General features: G+C 36.4%; 1 protein-coding gene across 1 annotated transcript in view; it reads left to right on the top strand.

Moving 5' to 3' along the window:
* The window catches only part of rab5aa (RAB5A, member RAS oncogene family, a), a 29,811-nt gene extending 11,226 nt beyond the window's left edge, over positions 1-18,585 (top strand). Inside the window, exons 2-6 of the mRNA XM_062047314.1 lie at positions 3,108-3,327; positions 8,065-8,216; positions 12,190-12,312; positions 12,398-12,491; positions 14,962-18,585. Coding sequence (XP_061903298.1) covers positions 3,162-3,327; positions 8,065-8,216; positions 12,190-12,312; positions 12,398-12,491; positions 14,962-15,077 — 651 coding nt within the window. The 5' untranslated portion in view covers positions 3,108-3,161 and the 3' untranslated portion in view covers positions 15,078-18,585. The remainder of the gene's footprint in view (positions 1-3,107; positions 3,328-8,064; positions 8,217-12,189; positions 12,313-12,397; positions 12,492-14,961) is intronic.
* Positions 18,586-18,814: the final 229 nt, after the last annotated feature.

Here is an 18,814-nt window from a genome sequence, read left to right as displayed (position 1 = left end):
TGTTTCACTTTATGTTGCTGGTAAATAATATGGTTGTCGTAGTAGGTTAAAGTGTTGAAGGATGTGGGGCCACTTTGATACATTTTGTACATCAAAAATACTAAAACCAATCCAATGTAGGTCTATTAATATTTGCTAAACGATCTGAACATAGCTGTGTGTTATCGCTAATAGCATATTCTCCATCATTTTTAGGGATGTCCGATAATGGCTTTTTTGCCGATATTCCGATATTGTCCAACTCTTAATTACCGATACCGATATATACAGTCGTGGAATTAACACATTATTATGCCTAATTTGGACAACCAGGTATGGTGAAGATAAGGTCCTTTAAAAAAAAATAAGATAAATAAATTTAAAACATTTTCTTGAATAAGAAAGAAAGTAAAACAATATAAAAACAGTTACATAGAAACTAGTAATGAATGAAAATGAGTAAAATGAACTGTTAAAGGTTAGTACTATTAGTGGACCAGCAGCACGCACAATCATGTGTGCTTACGGACTGTATCCCTTGCAGACTGTATTGATATATAATGTAGGAACCAGAATATTAATAACAGAAAGAAACAACCCTTTTGTGTGAATGAGTGTAAATGGGGGAGGGAGGTTTTTTGGGTTGGTGCACTAATTGTAAGTGTATCTTGTGTTTTTTATGTTGATTTAATAAAAATTTTTAAAAAACGATACCGATAATAAATAAAAACGATACCGATAATTTCCGATATTACATGTTAAAGCATTTATCGGCATCTCTAATCATTTTGTCTCGGCATGCATTTTCAAGCATAAAAATGGCTAATTGAAATAAAAATATCAATAGCATTGGTCACTAGACGAGACCAAAACAATCAGATTACACTGTTCAGTATCGTGGCCACCGATTGGCTCAGCCTCAGGCAGTGTTACTTACAGTAGCATGCTAACTTTCTTAGCCAATTTTGCAGCTGAAAGCCTCAGACTTGTATAACTTAGTACTTGACACATGCATTCTAGCATACTAATATTAGCATGCTAACTTTTTTAGCCAATTTTGCAGCCGAAAGCCTCAGACTTGTATAACTTAGTACTTGACACAATCGTTCTAGCATACTAACATTAGCATGCTAACTTTTTTAGCCAATTTTGCAGCCGAAAGCCTTAGACTTGTATAACTTAGTACTTTACACATGCATTCTAGCATACTAACATTAGCATGCTAACTTTTTTAGCCAATTTTGCAGCTGAAAGCCTCAGACTTGTATAACTTAGTACTTGACACATGCGTTCTAGCATACTAACATTAGCATTCTAACTTTTTTAGCCAATTTTGCAGCTGAAAGCCTCGGACTTGTATAACTTAGTACTTTACACATGCATTCTAGCATACTAACATTAGCATGCTAACTTTTTTAGCCAATTTTGCAGCCGAAAGCCTCAGACTTGTATAACTTAGTACTTGACACATGCGTTCTAGCATACTAACATTAGCATGCTAACTTTTTTTAGCCAATTTTGCAGCCGAAAGCCTCAGACTTGTATAACTTAGTACTTGACACATGCGTTGTAGCATACTAACATTAGCATGCTAACTTTTTTAGCCAATTTGACACCTCTGAGTCATATAACTTGGTACCAGACACATGCCGTTAGCATGTTAACATTAGCATGCTAACTCTTTTAGCCACTTATTCAGCTGAACGCCTCAGACTTGTGTAACTTAGTACTTGACACGTGCTTAACTTAACTGACAATAGCATTATAATACACTAACATTAGCGTGCTAACTTTTTTAGCCAATTTTACAGCCGAATACCTCCGAGTCATTTCACTTAGTACATGACCCCGAAAGGGACAAGCGGTTAGAAAATGGATAGATGGATGGATGACACATGCTAACTGTTACTGTGCTAATGTCAGCAAACTTACTTTTTTTTAGCAGAGTCCTGTGAATTGGTACTTTAACATTAGCATTCTAACATGTTAACTTTTTAGACAATTTTACAGTTGAACACCTCAGAGTTATATAACTCAGTACTTGACACATGTTAACTGTTAGCATGCTAACATTAACATTCCAGCACACAAACATTAGCATGCAAATTTCCTCAGCCAATTTTCAGCTGAACCCCTCAAAGTCTTGGAACCTGACACTTGCTAACTGTTAGCATGCTAACATTAACATTCATGCTAACTTATTTAGACAATTTTACAGCCGAACACCTCTGAGTCATATAACTTGCCACATGTTAACTGTTAGCATGCTAACAATTAGCTTTCTAGCATACTAACATTAGCATGCTAGTTTTTTTTTGCCAGTTTTACAGCCGAACACCTCAGAGTCATATATATTGGCACATGTTAACTGTTAGCATGCTAACAATTAGCTTTCTAGCATACTAACATTAGCATGCTAGGTTTTTTTTAGCCAGTTTTACAGCCGAACACCTCAGAGTCATATATATTGGCACATGTTAACTGTTAGCATGCTAACAATTAGCTTTATAGCATACTAATATTAGCATGCTATTTTTTTTTCAGCCAGTTTTACAGCCGAACATCTCAGAGTCATATATATTGGCACACTTGCTGTTAGCATGGAAACATTAGCATTTTCGCATCCTGACATTAACATGCTAGCTTTTTGTAGGCAATTTTACAGCTAAACACCTCCGAGTCATATAACTCAGTTCTTGACACATGATAACTGTTGGCATGCTAACATTAACATTCTTGCATGCTAACATTAGCATGCTAATTTGTTGAGCCAATTTTAAAGCCAATCACCTCAAAGTAATTTAACTTAGTGCTTGACACACATTATCTGTTAAAGTTAAAACTTTTTTAGCTGTTTTATTTGTATTTTTACATATGACTTGGTACTAACGTTAGCGTTTATGTTTGGCTTACGCATTTCTGCGCTTTTAGCATTCACACGCAATTTCTCTCAAAAATTGCTTGTACTATTTTTTTTGTGTGTAATGTTCCAGTTTGCAATGTTTTTAATATGTCTTTAGGATGTGTCGCAGGCCAATAAAAACCAAGCTGCAGGCCGCACTCGCTGTAGGTGTTTTTCTTTCAGTCTTCCGAGCATTGCAACACATTCCCTCTGCTTCGCCTTGCAGGACAAAGTGCTGACAGTGACTGGTTGTAACGCCCGAGAGGGATCGTACGAGGTCATGGCAAACAGGGGAGGAGCGTCAAGGCCCAACGGAGCCAACGGCGGCAACAAGATCTGCCAGTTCAAGCTGGTGCTGCTGGGGGAGTCGGCCGTGGGCAAGTCCAGTTTGGTGCTCCGCTTCGTTAAGGGCCAATTCCACGAATTCCAGGAGAGCACAATAGGAGGTGGGTCGTCTTAGAGCGGTGAACATAAACTCCAAGTTGTTTTTTTTTTCAAAATGTACACACATAACCTGTATTAAGGTGGCCCCCCGCCCCACCATTTTTATGTTAACATTTAATGGAGCTGGTTATCAATCATAAAACGTTAATAAAGTAAAACTAAATGTTACCAACACAAACAAATGGGACACGTTTGGGGAGATTTTGACCAGGTGGCTGGTTATGAATAATAACATGTTAATTACACGTTACAAACATTAAAACTAGGGCTGGGCGATATGGCCTTTTTTTAATATCTCGATATTTTTAGGCCATGTCACGATACACGATATGTATCTCCATATTTTGCCTTGAATGAACACTTGATGCATATAATCACAGCAGTATGATGATTCTATGTGTCTACATTAAAACATTCTTCGTCATACTGCATTAATATATGCTCATTTTAAACTTTCATGCAGAGAGGGAAATCACAACTAAGCCAATTGACCAAAAGTGTATTTATTAAAGAGTTATTAAGCAGTGGCACAAACATTCATGTCATTTCCCAAACAGAAAGTGCAAGATTGTCAGAGACATTTTAAAACAAGCTATTAGTGCACTTTTGTGCATGACGTCACTAAGATGACATATCAAAACAACACTAAATTAAAGTGTACTTTTTGTACAGAACGCCACTACAATAGTTTAAAACGAATAAAGTGCACTTTTGTGCATGATGTCACACAAGATATTTCAATAAGTGTCAAATAAAAATGAGCTGCATAATAGGAAATCAAATAGTGTATGTCCTTCGCTATGTGGTAGGTTCCTGCGGACGTTATCTCCTTCTGTTGTTGACTATTTTTTTCATACGGTGTTGATGTGGAAATGGTTGCTTGGGCATTTTGTTGGTGTGGCACCGAACGGAGATGTTGACATGCAGAGTTTCAAGTAGGGCTGCAACAACTAATCGATTAAAATCGATTATAAAAATAGTTGGCGATTAATTTAGTCATCGATTCGTTGGATCTATGCTATGTGCATGCGCAGAGGCAATTTTTTAATTTTATATTATTTTTATTTTATTTATAAACTGCAACATGCACAAACAACTGAGAAACAATAATCAAAATAAGTATGGTGCCAGTATGCTGTTGTTGTTTTTTCAATAAAATACCGGAAAGGATAGAAATGTAGTTTGTCTCTTTTATCCGCTTATTAATCGAAGTAATAATCAACAGATTAATCGATTATCAAGTTAATCGTTAATTGCAGCCCTAGTTTCAAGCACTCTTCATTCTCTAGCGGGCGACATTTCAAATGATGCTACATATTAGCAGTAATGCTACTTTTTGCCCCACACTTGACGGTTGTCTGTTCGACATCTTCCCGCTTGAAGCCAAACCACCGCCAGACGATGGACCCCCTGCTGTTTTTCTTGGGAATTAATTCTTCCTCCAGTTGTTACCAGATTCACACCTTCTTTCTCTCGTATTACCACTCGCACCACAGCTAACGTTACCAATGCCGCTACCTCTGTGCTCCGCGAGGGCGTATACGTATGTGACGTATATAAGAAGGTGTGCTTGTTTTATGTCTCCTGTGAGAAGGAGACACAAGAAAGAGTGAGAAACGCCTGTAGTGTAATGCCCGCAGCTAAAAACAACTGCGTGAGAACGTATACTCCAATATCACCATATAGTCATTTTCTGTATCGCAAAGAGACAAACCTGCGATATATCGAGTATATCGATATATCGCCCAGCCCTAAATAAAACCATAAAATGTTAACGTAAAAAACATTTTTTTTAAATATGTCGCACAAACATTTGGGACAGGTTTGGGTAGCTTTTGACAATGTGGGGGGGCCTGCTTATGAATCATAAAAAAACATAATAGTTAGACAAAAACATGTTAAAGTTTAGGGAGATTTTGACAAAGTGGGTTTGGAGGGGCAACTTGATAAGTGGACCCAGAAGGGTCTCAGTAATAAAAATGGTAAAAACAAGGCAAATATTTTTTTTTAATTCATTGCTTGAATCTGTAGATCAACTTCCGTTTTTGTTTTTTATGTTTTATGCCAAAATCCTGTATTTTATGGCAAAAACACAAATTCTGCAATATTTTCCCCCCAGAAAAATTCAAAGCGGAATATTTAATGTGAAATAATTACAGCCTGAAATAGGTCAATATTTCATAACATTGATTTTAATCTTTAATTTTTTTTTTAATTACAAGTTCGAAAAAAAATACACTAAAGGTCGTGCGGATCCAAAAGTGTCCTACTCCTAAAAGTCACACATTATTTACATTTTTTATCTTTCATCGCTTAAATCTGGAGATCAACTTCAGTTTTTATTTTATTTGTGTAGGTCGTATGCCCTTTTTGTCAAAACCGTGTATTTTATGGCAAAAACACAAAATGTGCAATATATCCACCCCAAAAAAATTCTAAGTGGAATATTTGATGTGAAATAATTAGAGCCTGAAATAGGTAAATATTTCATAACAACATTGATTTTAATGTATTACTAATTTATGGCCAATAACAAGTTTAACAAAATTATACTTAAATGTCGTGGGGACTTATAACTTATAAAAGGCACACATTCATATTTTTTTTTATAATAATAATAATAATTTTATTTTTTTATGCCCCTTTTTTCAAAGAAAACCTTATTTTTTTTAATGGCAAACACAAAATAAGAAATATTTTACCTAAAAATATTTTAAAGTGTAATATTTGATGTGAAGTAATTAGAGCCCTGAATAGGTCTATAATTCATACCATTGATTTTAAAGTGTTACTATTTTTTAAGCGATAGCTACCAAAAACACAAAATGTGCAATATATCCCCCCAAAAAAATTCTAAGTGGAATATTTGATGTGAAGTAATTAGAGCCTGAAATAGGTAAATATTTCATAACATTGATTTTAATGCATTACTATTTTATGGCCAATAACGAGTTTAGCAAAATTATACTTAAATGTTGTGGGGATCCAAAACGGTCCAACTTATAAAAGGCACACATTATTATTATTATTATTATTTTTAATAATAATAATAAGAAGAAGAATTTGATTTTTTTATGCCCCTTTTTTCAAAGAAAACCTTATTTTTTTAATGGCAAACACACAAAATAAGAAATATTTTACCTAAAAATATTTTAAAGTGTAATATTTGATGTGAAGTAATTAGAGCCTTGAATAGGTCAATAATTCATACCATTGATTTTAAAGTATTACAGTTTTTTTAAGCGATAGCTGGCAAAAACACAAAATGTGCAATAATCGCCCCAATAAAATTCTAAGTGGAATATTTGATGTGAAATAATTACAGCCTGAAATAGGTAAATATTTCATAACAAATTTGATTTTTATGTATTACTATTTTATGGCCAGTAACAAGTTTAACAAAATTATCCTTAAATGTTGTGGGGATCCAAATGGGTCCAACTTCTAAAAGTCACACATTATTAGTATTTTTTTAATAATAATAATTTGATTTTTTTATGCCCCTTTTTTCAAAGAAAACCTTATTTTTTTAATGGCAAACACACAAAAATAAGAAATATTTTACCTAAAAATATTTTAAAGTGTAATATTTGATGTGAAGTAATTAGAGCCTTGAATAGGTCAGTAATTCATACCTTTGATTTTAAAGTATTACTATTTTTTCAAGCGATAGCTGGCAAAAACACAAAATGTGCAATATATGCCCCAAAAAAATTTTCAAGTGGAATATTTGATGTGAAGTAATTAGAGCCTGGAATAGGTAAATATTTCATAACATTGATTTTAATGTATTATTATTTTATGGCCAATAACAAGTTTAACAAAATTATGCTTAAATGTTGTGGGGATCCAAATGGGTCCAACTTCTAAAAGTCACACATTATTTTTTTTTTTTTAATAATAATAATTAGATTTTTTCATGCCCTTTTTTTCAAAGAAAACCTTATTTTTTTTATGGCAAACATACAAAATAGGAAATAATTTACCTAAAAATATTTTAAAGTGTAATATTTGATGTGAAGTAATTAGAGCCTTTAATAGGTCAATAATTCATACCATTGATTTTAAAGTATTACTATTTTTTCAAGCGATAGCAAGTTTTAAAAAATTCTACTTAAAGGTCGTGGGGATCCAAAAGGGTCCAACTCATAAAAGTCAAACATTATTTACTTTTTTTTTTTTGCTTTCAACGCTTAAATCTCTAGATCAACTTCAGATTTAGTTGTCGTTTATACATTTTTATTAATTTATCATTTTATGCCCTTCTTTTCAAAGAAAACCTTGTTTTTTATATGGCAACCACACAAAATATGAAATATTTTAACTAAAAAATATATTTGATGTGAAGTAATTACAGTTTTAAATAGGTCAATAATTCATAACAACATTGATTTTGAGTCTTTTTTTTTTTAGCAATAACAGCTTTAAAGAAAATGTTCCCTTCTTTGTGTTATTGGAGTCAACATTGCGACTTTTCACTGTCACATTTTCACCAGTTTGCTCTTTTATTCCACCAAGTGGTTTCCAAAGTGCGGACTGTGGATACTTTTTCTAATTGGTACCTGGCTTGTTGTAGAGAAGAAATAAAGCAAAACAATTGGAAAACAGGATTGCTAAAACAAGAAAAAAAATGTAATGTTGATACTAAAAACCCAAAGATGTGTCTTTAAATATGTAATGTTTTGTTAGCCCAGAATGTAATTTGATCCTTCAATCCCTGTTTCTTTTCTTCCTGTCAGCCGCCTTCCTCACCCAGACGGTGTGTCTGGACGACACCACAGTCAAGTTTGAAATCTGGGACACGGCCGGTCAGGAGCGCTACCACAGCCTGGCCCCGATGTACTACAGAGGAGCACAGGCCGCCATCGTGGTCTACGACATCACTAACGAGGCACGCCCTTACGCAATATCCACTGTCAAATGATGCAACTTCAAAATAACGTTTTCCAATCAATTTTCACAAGTTTTGTGAACTTATGGTTTTTTTTTTTATTTGTTCAAACTTCGCATAATTAAGTTGAAGATGCAACAAAATTAAGTTTAATAAACACGAACAAAGGCAGCCAATTAATCACACCGCACCTAGTTAAATGTATTTTAGAGGTTGGTAAACATTGTTATAACTAAGTTGAAGATGCAACAAAAGTAAGTTTAAAAACATGAACAAAGGCTGAAAATCAATAACCTCGGACCTAATTTAATATATTTTATTGGTTGGTAAAACTTGGTAAAATTAAGTTGAAGATGCAACAAAATTACGTTTAATAAACATGAAAAAAGGCAGCAAATCAATTAAACCGGACCTTATTAAATGTATTTTATTGGTTGGTAAAATTAAGTTGAAGATGCAACAAAATTAGGTTTTTTAAACATGAACAAAGGCTGCCAATCAATTACACCGGACCTAATTAAATATATTTCATTGGTTGGTAAAACTTGATAAAAATAAGTTGAAGATGCAACAAAATTACGTTTAATAAACATGAAAAAAGGCAGCAAATCAATTAAACCGGACCTAATTAAATGTATTTTATTGGTTGGTACAGTTAAGTTGAAGATGCAACAAAATTAGGTTTTTTAAACATGAACAAAGGCTGCCAATCAATTACACTGGACCTAATTAAATATATTTCATTGGTTTGTAAAACTTGATAAAAATAAGTTGAAGATGCAACAAAATTAAGTTTAATAAACACGAACAAAGGCAGCCAATTAATCACACAGCACTTAGTTAAATGTATTTTAGAGGTTGGTAAACATTGTTATAACTAAGTTGAAGATGCAACAAAATTAGGTTTAAAAACATTAAAAATGCAGCAAATCAAAGACACTGGACCTAATTAAATGTATTTTATTGGTTTTCATTTAATTGAGCAAAACTGATTACTGTCGGCCATAACTACACCAAAACAACATCCGCAACAAAACTACCATCTAACAAAACGGGTCACTTTCTGCCGTAGTCACACCTCAACAAACCAATTTTATGTCGTATCAACAGCAGCCGCTCATTCAGTTGCATCAAAATACCTAGAAACTTGGCTCACTGCGATGCGTTCATGGCCACTAAAACAGTCTGATAACTCTTCTGTAATATGACTCATTCAACTTCTACTCAGTAATTAATGATTATATGTACTGAGCAATTATTAACATTATATTGATAATTACCCAGTAACTGAATAATCACCTTTGTTAGATGCTCATATTCAATAATTATCAACATCTGACAAAGGTCAGTTACGTGATCACGACGTGTTCAATGTAGTCATGTAAAATGTGTTATTAGTAGGACATTTAATAGCCTAAATACAAAAAAGTTAAATATTCAAAAATGTGTTATTTTTATTTGTCTCCATATTAATATAATATAATAGACACCATAATAGCTGACAACAAAAAAGTAAAAAAGACTATTTAAAATTTTGGACAGTCATTTTTGAATGGTTTAAAAATATTTTTTGTTTGAAAAAGTAAAGCCCATTTAGATTTTGTCCAAGAATATGTTAGTTCAGCATCAGTTTTTTTTCATGAAACATAACAATGTTTACAATATATATGGAACAATAAACCTTTATGCTCTGCTGCACCAGAATCAGCAGTGGCTGCTTCATCTGAGGTCTCAGGGTTGGCAAGTATGCCAAAAACAAAAGAAAAGTTTTTTAGTTTGCTTTTATCGGAAAAGCTAATGGCATACTAGCTATATGCTACGTCAACGTAAACCCGCCAACAAGCCCCAATATAGATGTAGTACTTTATTAGGTAACACAGTAACACAACACAAACAGTGTGAATTAAATAGGACAAACCTTTTATAGTCGGTTTTCCTTGCCACAGGTCGAGGTTCCATATGTGTGTTAATCAAACATGGCGCCGTGTTTGTCTGGTCTTCTTCAACGTAATGACGTCACAAGTTCTTGTCATAAGGCCTTGACACATTTTTTAAGCAATACATTTGAGTTTGATTAAATACATTTAAACAGAAATTCAAGAAAGGCAATTTTGTGTTGTAAAATGAAGGTTTAAAAGAACAAAAAATAAGTTACAAACCAAACCTATTTTGACTATATGAAACTTATATATTGTATATATATATACAGTATATGTATGTATACATACATATGTATGTATGTATGTACGTACATACAGTCTATATATGTACGTATGTGCGTGCGTACGTACATTCATACGATGTATGTATGTATGTACATATATATATATGTATGTGTGGGAAAAAATCACAAGACTATTTCAACTCTACAGGCCTGTTTCATGAGGGTTTCCTCAATCATCAGGAGATTTTAATGGAAACATTCACGTACCATGGTTTATATAGGGCACAGGGCGGGTGGGCAGGCGTAGGGGCGTGGTGATTGGCTCATGTGTTACCTAGGAGGTGTTTCCTTCTGTGACGTCACAGAAGGAAACCCTCATGAAACAGGCCTGTAGAGTTGAAATAGTCTTGTGATTTTTTCCCACACATACATATTACGCTCTACCACGGTATCGAGCACTATTTTTTTTTTTTTTTGGATAATCCATTTAAGACATATTTATATGTATATATGTATGTACTGTATGTATGTATGTATTTATATGTATGTATATATATATATATGTACAGTCGCAATCAAAAGTTTACATACACTTGTAAAGAACATAATGTCATAGCTGTCTTGAGTTTCCAATAATTTCTTGTTTGTCACAAAAAACATTCATGAAGTTTGGTTCTTTTATGAATTTATTATGGAAAAGGAGGATTACCTCCAAATTGTTCAGGACAACCTAAAATCATCAGCCCGGAGGTTGGGTCTTGAGCACAGTTGGGAGTTCCAACAGGACAATGACCCCAAACACACGACAATAGTGGTAAAGGAATGGCTAAATCAGGCTAGAATTGATGTTTTAGACTGGCCTTCCCAAAGTCCTGACTTAAACGTGTGGACAATGCTGAAGAAACAAGTCCATGTCAGAAAACCAACAATTTTAGCTGAACTGCACCAATTTTGTCAAGAGGAGTGGTCAAAAATTCAAGCAGACGCTTGTGGATGGCTACCAAAAGCGCCTTATTGCAGTGAAACTTGTCAAGGGACATGTAAGCAAATATTAACATTGCTGTATGTATACTTTTGACCCAGCACATTTGCTCACATTTTCAGTAGACCCATAATAAATTCATAAAAGAAGCAAACTTCATGAATGTTTTTTGTGACCAACAAGTATGTGCTCCAATCACTCTATCACAAAAAAATAAGAGTTGTAGAAATTATTGGAAACTCAAGACAGCCATGACATTATGTTCTTTACAAATGTATGTACACTTTTGACCACGACTATGTATGTATGTATATATACATGTATGTATGTATGTAAGTATATATATATATACTGTATGTATGTATGTGTATATATACCTATATACATATGTGTGTAAATATATGAATATGTATGTTTGTAAATGTGTATATATGTATACATGTGTATATATGTATTTATCATTTATATACATATATGTGTGTGTAAATATATGAATATGTATGTTTGTAAATGTGTATATATGTATACATGTGTATATATGTATGTATATATATATATATTAATGTGTGTGTGTGTGTATATATATATATATATATATATATATATATATATATATATATATATATATATATATATATACGGTATATATGTGTATGTATATATACATATATATATACGGTATATATATGTATGTATATATATATATATATATATATATATATATATATATATATATATATATATATATATATATATATATATATATATATATATATATATATATATATATATGTGTGGGTGGTATACTTGATTGAGTGTTTTTGCAGGAGTCTTTTGCACGAGCAAAGAACTGGGTGAAGGAGCTGCAGAGACAAGCCAGCCCGCACATAGTCATCGCTCTGTCGGGCAACAAGGCCGACTTGGCCTCCAAGAGAGCCGTCGACTTCCAGGTCAACTTTCACACACACACACACACACACACACGTCTACTCGTTCATTCACGTCTCATGTGCACAAATGTGTCACTTTCAACAGGACGCCCAGTCCTACGCCGATGACAACAGCTTACTTTTCATGGAGACGTCGGCCAAGACGTCCATGAATGTCAACGAAATTTTTATGGCTATTGGTGAGTCATTCTGTCACGTTTGAAATAAGTGTCAGACGTACACAGTAGTGCATTGGAACTATGCTAGTCTCTTATTGCTGGAAGTTAGACAGTTTAAATGGGCTTTTGTAACATGCTTTTGTGTGGCTTTAATGCTGATGACATGTCTCCAAGAACTACTTTTGTGTACATGACCCACTTTTGACATACACACTGCATTTGTCCAACGTAATAGATGTCATATATCACGTACAAAGATGTGACATTCAAGGAAAGAACACAAAAACTTGTCCAAAAAACTTCTAGCAAGAGGCAGCTAACAAGCAGGATAGCACTTTATTGTCATTACACTTAAAAAGTACAATGAAATTGCATAGAGTATATATTTTACGACATACAACTCGGGACTTGCAACCAAGGGGAGGAGGGTGGGCATCCGGCCTGAAGCGGCCAGCCACTAGGGGTGCTGCTTCATTTTCCGTCACACCATGTAGGGTGAAGCGTTGTAGGTGGGGGGCCAGGGGGTAGAGTATGTGTGTGTGTGTGGCACATACTTTCCTTGGATGCATATGTTTGTATATATAAACATTCAAAGTGTAAGTCCAACAGAAGTCCACAAACAACAGGTTTATGTCCATGAGAGACAGGAAAGGAGTTGGTCGTGTCTCCGCTGTACTGACGCAACAACCATGCCATGTCGCTCGCAGCCTGGGAAAACAATCCAAATTAGAATACGTGTGTATGAGAAACTTTTCACTCTAATTGTCTATTTCTGGTCCTCAAATTATTATACTTTGCCATGCAGAGCAGACGGCGTCTCCAAGATGTTGTCCAGTACGCGATTTAGTCCAAAATCAGAGTGCCCAGATTTCTGCCTGCGTTCTCCCAATCATTTGTGACGGCTTCAGGGTACTTTGAACAGCTGCTAGCATCTTCCAATTAGTCGATACATCAGGGCAACGCTTACTCCAATCAGCAGATGTCCTGTTATTATGATTCCGAATAGGTACCGTATTTCCCAGACTATAGAGCCGCACCTACAAAACTTTCGGAGAAAAAAAATGTGTTTCCATGTATTACTCCCACCGGACTAAAAGATGTTTTAAAAGGAGTTATTTGCACAGAAATATTCTGTAAATATTTATTTACATTCCTAAATTGTTTCCAAGCTGTGTCTGTGACACGGCAGTAAAACAGCTGATCAAACAAAACATAAGCCGTCGTCTTGGAAGAACTAGCTGCGGAAACTAGCTCTCCAATCAGCTAACCCGACTCAATAACTCCACGGTGACGTTTTGGTAAATTTACAAGGGATTTTGCGAAACTGAAAGAATGCCATTGTCAGTTAACCCTTGTGTAACGTTCATATTGTTGTTACTCAGCCAGCGTTTGTGGGTCTGATGGACCCGTTGCATTTTGTGGCTTTTAGTGCCTCACAATCAAACACTTTTATGTTAAAATACTGAACAGATGTTTACCTGATCCCAATAAACATCTGTTCAGTATTGTAACATAAAAGTGTTTGATTGTGAGGCATTAAAAGCCACAAAATGCAACCGGTCTGTCAGACCCACAAACGCTGGCTGAGTAACAACAATATGAACGTTGCACGGAAAATTTCTCTGCCAGTTTCTGCATCCCACAGGGATTCTTCTGTTGTGTTTCTGCACCTGTGGTTCCCACACAAGGTTGCAACATTGTTGGTCAACACTGTCTGCTCTCATTTTCTCGCACATTTGACCCTCTGATGTTCTGTGCACCTACACTCTGTCCTCCTCCTGTCTAGGCCTGGTGTGTGTGTGTGTGCGTGCGTGCGTGCGGGCGTGCGGGCGGGCGGGCGTGCATGCGTGCGTGCGTGCGTGCGTGCGTGCGTGCGTGTGGTACACAGAACATCAATTTCCACACTTCTATTAGCAGTAGACCCGGACATCTTATATGTACCGTATTTTTCGGACTATAAGTCGCACTTTTTTTCATAGTTTGCGACTTATACTCAGGAGCGACTTATGTGTGAAATTATGAACACATTACCGTAAAATATCAAATAATATTATTTAGCTCATTCACTTAAGAGACTAGACGTATAAGATTTCATGGGATTTAGCGATTAGGAGTGACAGATTGTTTGGTAAACGTATAGCATGTTCTATATGTCATACTTATTTGAATGACTCTTACCATAGTATGTTACAATAACATACCCGGCACGTTCTCAGTTGGTTATTTATGCCTCATATAACGTACACTTATTCAGCCTGTTGTTCACTATTCTTTATTTATTTTAAATTGCCTTTCAAATGTCTATTGTTGGTGTTGGCTTTTATCAAATACATTTCCCCAAAAAATGCGACTTATACTCCAGTGCGACTTATATGTTTTTTTCCTTCTTTATTATGCATTTTCGGCCGGTGCGACTTATACTCCGGGGCGACTTATACTCGGAAAAATACGGTATGTGAACTACATGCTAACTACATGCTGTCTCCGACAGCCAAGCGGTTGCCAAAGACGGAGCCACAGGCCGCCGGTGCCAACAGCGCTCGTAAAGGTGGCGTGGACCTGACTGAGACCGCCCAGCCCGCCAAGGCCCCCTGCTGCAGTACCTAGGACACGCCCCCCACGTCCCTTCCCCCCAACGCCCTCCTCCTCTCCGCCCGACCACCAACACATAGCTGTAACCTAAGGCGGGCGACACAAGATAAGCTGGCCTGATTTGTTTATAATCACAACATATCACCATGGTAACGTATACTGACAGCGATGAAGAGCTCCACCTGGTGGCCAATGAAATGTCCTGCAGGTGGAGACTGGCGTTGAGGTTCCCTGTTGCATCCATTTATCATCATGAATTGTGTTAATACGTGATCGGGAAACCTAACCGGAGACGTAAGTGCACATCTTAGAGGAAGTGCTCCCTTCCTCAACTACTGCCTTGCTAACAACTGTTTTTTTTTGTTGTTTTTTTTTAATATCACGTCCTGACCACTCCCGAGTGGTAAAAGAAAAGCATTAATTAGCACACGGGACTCGCACTACTGCCCCCTGGTGACGTCACGACATACCTGCAGTGACCAAAAAGCAGCAGAAAGCCTTGGAAAAAAAAAAAGAAAAGTTGCCCCTTAAAAACGTGGCTTGTGCAAACTGTGCGTTTGGCCTCACACAGCACACTTCCTGTTCCTCCTTTTGCTGGCTTTGCACCCGGAAGTGATGGTATCCTTAAAAAAGTGGGGAGTTGCAATATGAAAAAGGTCGCTTTTGTTCTTTATTATTATTATTATTATTCGTCACCTTGGCTTGATTAGGACGTGCTTTTAGACACGGGGGTGTGTCCATTTTCTATTTATGTGTTTCACGCAATTCCTTCCCTCTTATCTGGATTGTACACTTTTTACTCACGCCTTGCACTAATGATTCTTATCATTACGTCTTGTCATGATCACCGTGGGTGTGATATGAATCGATATATAAATATATATATATATATATATAAATGATATACTGTACATAGGGTGTTACTCGGCTTGATTTGGCAGTGACTAATGCTTTTGCTCGGGCATTGTTGTGAAAATCATGTAAGAAAAACAAAAAGTAGGACACAGTTTGGGGGATCCGGGTTCAAATCTTGCGCCATTTTTCTGTTACCACGTCCACAAAGCATTCAAACTGGTCCATACAGTGGGTCTGGGTCCGTTTTCGCCTCATCCCTCACTGAAAGCGGGAGTGAAGAATGCACGTCCAACCTGAAAGAGAGAGAGATGATAGAGTATTATCTACTCACAGATGCTCCCTGGTGGTGGTTTGAGAACACTGCAGCTGGTCCCGGTTGAAATAACCCACCTCCGCTCCGAGCTGACTCTTTGGACAACATGAGTAAATCAGGTTAGAGACCAGGGATTTTACTCTCGCACAGCAATTACCTATATGACCCAATCCAAACAACCTTTCCCACTCACGGCGCAAATAAAATAGGGGGGGGGGGGGGGGGGTCAACATTCACGGTCACACACAACACGACCTGCTCACTGAACTTTGTGGATATTATTTAAAAAAAAACATCCAAACACCATAAAAAATTCTACATGACACCCAATGCATGATGGGAAAAATGCCAAACACTCCACATTTGACGCATTTTAGCTGCTTGATATTTCTGATTGATTACAAAACTTTAAGGAGGTCGTCACGGAAGTAAACAAGGTCGGAGTCCAACTTTCACATACTCTTAATATCTAACTATATTAATATACATGTATATATACATGTACACATTTACTGTATATGTTTATGCTCTATATATATAAAAAATGTTGTCTAATACGGCCCCTAAGTCAAAAGGTTTGGACATCCCTGCCTTAATGCTTTAGTCACACGCAGGATTCTCACAGGAATGAGGCAAAAACTAACCCAGCCCCTCTGTAGGTGTGAACATACAGGTGCATGTCAATAAACGATATAGAGAAGACGCTGCGGTTCATGTATTAACAAGCTAAAACAAAAACAAGATGAACTGTCTTTTTGGTGCCCTCACCATCGATCAGAAATCACAACAACCCTTAACGTTAACAACCATACTGCTACAATAATAAACATTTGAAAAAGTCAACTCCACCGACAGTACGTCGACATTTGGGGCGGCATGGCGTAGTGGGTAGAGCGCCCGTGTCAGAAACCTGAGGGTTGCAGGTTCGCACCCCGCCTCTTACCATGCCGTTGTGTCCTTGGGCAGGACACTTCACCCTTTCCCCCGGTGCCGCTCACACCGGTGAATGAATGATAGGTGGTGGTCGGAGGGGCCGTAGGCGCAAATTGGCAGCCACGCTTCCGTCAGACTACCCCAGGGCAGCTGTGGCTACGAAAGTAGCTTACCACCACCAGGTGTGAATGAATGATGGGTTTTTAACATGTAAAGCGACTTTGGGTACTTAGAAAAGCGCTATATAAATCCCAGGTATTATTATTATTATTATTATTGGCAAATGAGCAGCTGACAAGAGGACAGAAGGTGGGGGAAGGGGCCGTTTGTGTGTGTTCTCGGAAGAGGCGCCGCTGAACGAGTGATAATCTTCTCATACAAGTCCGCTTTGGTATCTTTTTTTTTCCCACCAAAGTCTGTTCGGGATAGCATCTTAAAAGTTCACAAACCAAAAAGTTTGTAAATCAAGTCCACTGTAGTTTAGTTACTGAATCGCTGCAAGTTATAATAATCACCAAAAATGAACAGGTACATATTTCAAGTACTTACGTACAAACTGCATGAATTACTTTTGCAGTGATTTATTGAGACGCACCTGTATGAGTCACACAGCTGGGGTAGGCTCCAGCCCACCCGGGACCCCAATAGGCAAAATAGATAACATTGTTGACGCAAGTGGTGAAATTAGGAATGTCGTTTAGTAACGCTCTGATGACTTGTAGTTGTTGTCCTTCTCACCCCTTCTCTCTGGGGAAGCTCCACAGGAGACAAAAGTACAGGTGGGTAACAATGAAGAAGCATCATCATAGGAAAGTCCCTTGTATGCTTTTTGTTGTTCTTCAGGTATACAAATACATTTAGCTAAAAAAAAATAAAACACAATCTGCGATGATTTTACAGTGCTGTTATGTAATGAGCTAATAAATACTGGAATACATGTATTGTTTGTTATTCGAACATTTACAACTGCCGTGTACACATTTTTAGCGGCCTGAGGCACATTCTGAAAAATACTGTTACAAAAAAACACAAAGTGGAATAAAAGATCAAAAGCATGTTATATGTAAGGACAAAACGTTGCAATGGTGACTCTAATGACACAAAGCTGCCATTTTTTCTCAAATAACGCATCAAAATCAATGTTAGAAATTATTGACATATTTAAGACTCCCGATTACTTCACATTAAAATTCCCACTCGGAAATATTTTTGGGGAAAATATTTCATATTTTGTGTGTTGCCATAAAAACAGGGGCATTAATTTAAACACACAAAAAAATACAAAAACATAATACATTTTTTTATAATTGACGGATAGATCTGGGGCCGTACTTATCAAGCTTCTTAGAGTGCCATTTTACACTTAAGTCCTGAGAATTTGCGAAATTTAGTCCTACTCTCAAACTTAAGAATAAAAGCTTTTTATCAACGTTCTTAAGTCTAAGAATCACTCTTACTCTCCACGATATTTAAGAGACCTTCAGAGGTGTCTTAAGTGGTTAGGAGTTGCCAGCAGGGGATGGCACTGAGGCGAGAGAGACGTGCGCGAACGTTCAGGGAACGGAACAATGTTTGTTTGTTTTTGATGACGAGCAGCTGATCAAAAGGTATCGTTTAGACAGAGCGGATATTATTTTTGTCACAGATTTAA

The sequence above is a fragment of the Entelurus aequoreus genome, linkage group LG05 (assembly GCF_033978785.1).
Source record: "Entelurus aequoreus isolate RoL-2023_Sb linkage group LG05, RoL_Eaeq_v1.1, whole genome shotgun sequence".
Taxonomy (NCBI): domain Eukaryota; kingdom Metazoa; phylum Chordata; class Actinopteri; order Syngnathiformes; family Syngnathidae; genus Entelurus; species Entelurus aequoreus.
Note: the sequence above shows the minus strand (reverse complement) of the source record. Positions and strands in the feature narration are given on the sequence as shown.